Source organism: Arachis ipaensis, chromosome B08 (genome assembly GCF_000816755.2).
Source record: "Arachis ipaensis cultivar K30076 chromosome B08, Araip1.1, whole genome shotgun sequence".
Lineage (NCBI taxonomy): Eukaryota > Viridiplantae > Streptophyta > Magnoliopsida > Fabales > Fabaceae > Arachis > Arachis ipaensis.
In genome coordinates this window covers 25,646,140-25,649,167 of record NC_029792.2, presented here as the reverse complement: position 1 = coordinate 25,649,167, position 3,028 = coordinate 25,646,140, and the positions used below count along the sequence as shown (strand labels likewise).

General features: G+C 39.1%; 1 protein-coding gene across 1 annotated transcript in view; it reads left to right on the top strand.

Moving 5' to 3' along the window:
- Nucleotides 1,911-3,028, top strand: part of LOC110265274 — a 16,304-nt gene continuing 15,186 nt past the window's right edge. Inside the window, exons 1-4 of the mRNA XM_021108192.1 lie at nucleotides 1,911-2,011; nucleotides 2,110-2,183; nucleotides 2,288-2,430; nucleotides 2,657-3,024. Of these exons, the coding sequence (XP_020963851.1) occupies nucleotides 1,911-2,011; nucleotides 2,110-2,183; nucleotides 2,288-2,430; nucleotides 2,657-3,024 (686 nt within the window). The remainder of the gene's footprint in view (nucleotides 2,012-2,109; nucleotides 2,184-2,287; nucleotides 2,431-2,656; nucleotides 3,025-3,028) is intronic.

Below are 3,028 nucleotides of genomic sequence, written 5' to 3'. Positions count from 1 at the left end.
TAAACCACCACGGTAAATACAATCGCAAAAAAGTAATTATATGCATCCTGACCAACTGCAGACAAAAGCTTACCACCAAAATACCCCTTGAGGAAGCAACCATCTAGACCAATAAAGGGCGACAACCAACTTTAAATCCATGTTTGCATGCATCTAGGGATATGTAGAGCTTATCAAATAGCGGTGGTGTTTCGGGCTGTGGGATTAAGGCCACCAAAGCTGTTGAACCTGAGTTGCTTCGAATGATCTCATTCAAATAGTCTCGGACCTTGCCATATTGCTCCCTTTCATTCCCCATTACTTCTTCTCTTGTTGTCTTTAATGCTCTGGTTATCATTTTTCCATTGATATGCACATTATAGTCTTGCTTCATGTGTTCAATTGCTTTTTTAGGAGTTAGCATTGGTTGTGTCACCACCCTTTTCACCAACCTGCTAGTTACCCAAACTCTAATGACTATGTTACTTGTCAAGTTTTTTCCACATATATGCTCCTTTTGATAAGTCTTCACTTGGAAGTAAAGCTCATGGCTATTCCATGAGGTAAAAATCAGCTAAGGGCAACCATCTTCAGCACACTTAGTTCTAACTTTCAACGGTTCATTTTTTAAGTACTGCAGCTCTTTTCCTTCGGATATAAATATGTCCTTCAATGCTAATTTGAACTGAGCCATTGTATCAAATAATTGTTCTACCTTAAACTCACCATCTCCAAAATCAGTTTCATCATCATACTTTGGATACCTTGGTCTTTCCTCATCATCAGATGAAATAAGAGAGTTAAAATTTTCAGACTCATACACATAAGACTTGTCAACATCACTATCTACCTCCTCAAGAATTGGCTCTGAGTTGGGCTTATCTCCACTAATATTTTCTGGGCCTCTATTACTGACATTTGGACCTCCTATATCATCATTTGGGCTTGCTGTTGTTGTAGACCCAACATTCTCATCCATAATATCTAATTGAACTAAATATATTTTTTAGTCATGGCCACATATTTCTTTGTTGCCTTTTTCTTTTGAGTACTAGGAGAGTGACCCACAGCCTCTTTTGTCTTGACATTCTTCTTTTTTGAAGTCACATTCTTCTTTTTTGGAGTGACATTTCTCTTATTTGCAGTAATATTCATCTTTTTTGAAGCCAAATCTTTTTTCTTTGTTGTTAATCTCTTCTTCCTTGGAGTCAAAATCTCACTACTACTACTACTATTATCAGATTCAAACCCAGATAGAGGAGGCTTATAAGGTTCATCTTCTACACTCTTATAACTATCATCATTAGATGAGTCAGTATCTCTTCCCACATTAATAACAGCCTCCAACAACTCAGGATTATTTTCATAGATATACAACTCATATGTTTCCATGTTAGCCATTTTGTTATCACACATCTCTTTAATCTCTTTGTCTTCTTTGAGAATGTGGATCCCAAACTCAATATCCCCTACAATGGGTCTAGCCAATACATCTCCTTGTAAGTTTAGTAACTTAAGTCCTTAAGCATTTTCACTAAGTCTTTGAAATTTACAAAGTCTATATCCAATTTAGGAATCCTGTGAACCTTACCATCCATATAGTTGAGCACATCATCCTCATCTCTTTCAAACCATCTTTCATGGTGAAACACAGGCACAATTTCATAAACCATTTGTAGCAAATGTAATAGTAAATTAAACTAAACTCTAACAAAACCAATTTTTAATTAACGGATAATACCTCACTCGACACTAATTAGAAATTGTAACTTATTTTCATTACTTGATTTCTTTACTAAACCCTAAAACAAAAAATATTTGTATCCCTAACAACCAGACCAGTCATTAACTCCAAATTGCATGCAATAAAGCTATGAAGGAGGACCACCTAGTAGAACCACACTCATAGAACCACAACCAAGCACAGAAAAATGCTAGAAAATAAAGAAAAGAACCTACATCGTGTTCCTCGAATAGCCCATCACCACAATATCAAAATGATGTCAGCTCTTCATCGTCGCTGCATTGTCATGTTGTTGTTCGCGCCTCCGTCACGATGTCCCTCGCTGGATAATTTCTGGCATGAAAGAGGGTGTTGGCTTAAGATTTTCTGTAATTGCTAATGTGAAGAAGGGAGAAGAATGGAAGAGTCTTCCTATATAACGTCGTTGGTGTGAAACGTAACATTTTGGCCTCTTCAAAACGTTGGCGTTTTTCTTACTATACCAGGGATTGATTTGTCCCAAACAAATTATCAATGAAATGTAGGAACATTCTGTTATACGTAGGAATGTTATCTGACACGTAGGATTGTCTCCGCCTCCTTTTGATGGAGACTTTGATGAAGGGCCAGAATATCTTACCAAAGTGATGGATAGGAATCGCGATGGGATTATGCTTTCGTTAAGAGACGAAAAGGGATTTCGTGAAATTATTAGGAGTCGTGGTGAAGTTTCACTCGAGAAAATATTGATAGAGGAACTAATCAGTCTCATAAAAATAAAGATCAGAGGTCGAAAAAGATATATTTTATTGAGGACTTCGTTATCTTTCGAAGTAATTGTCAAGAGCTATTTAAAATTTTTTCCCTTTTTTAATTTTTTATTATTTTTTCAAATATATTAGCTAAATTTGTTATGTAAAACTAAAAAATATTAATAATTTTTAAATTACCTAGTTCAGTAACCCACCCCACCCCCCAGCTCTCTCACTCTCACCACGGTTCACCGCCATCACACGCTCGCCTCCGTCGCCGCGCCTCTCGCCGGACGGGACGCTTGCGTCTCGCCGTTCTCCGCTCGTCGTCCCTCGCGTGCTGGTAGCCAGCGGTGTTGCTCCCTCTGCCTCGTATTCTGCTCGTCCACCATCACTGCACCCAACGCCTGGTGTGCTCCACTGCTCGCGTCTTGCCTCTTTTCCTGCAGCTGTGCTTCCTGGTGAGTGCTCGCGTCTCGCCGCGCCTCCGTCCCTCCCTCGCCTTTCTTCCACGGGTGTTGCTGCCTGCACTGACTGCTGGATTCTGCCGCTGCAACAACAATCAACATGTAAG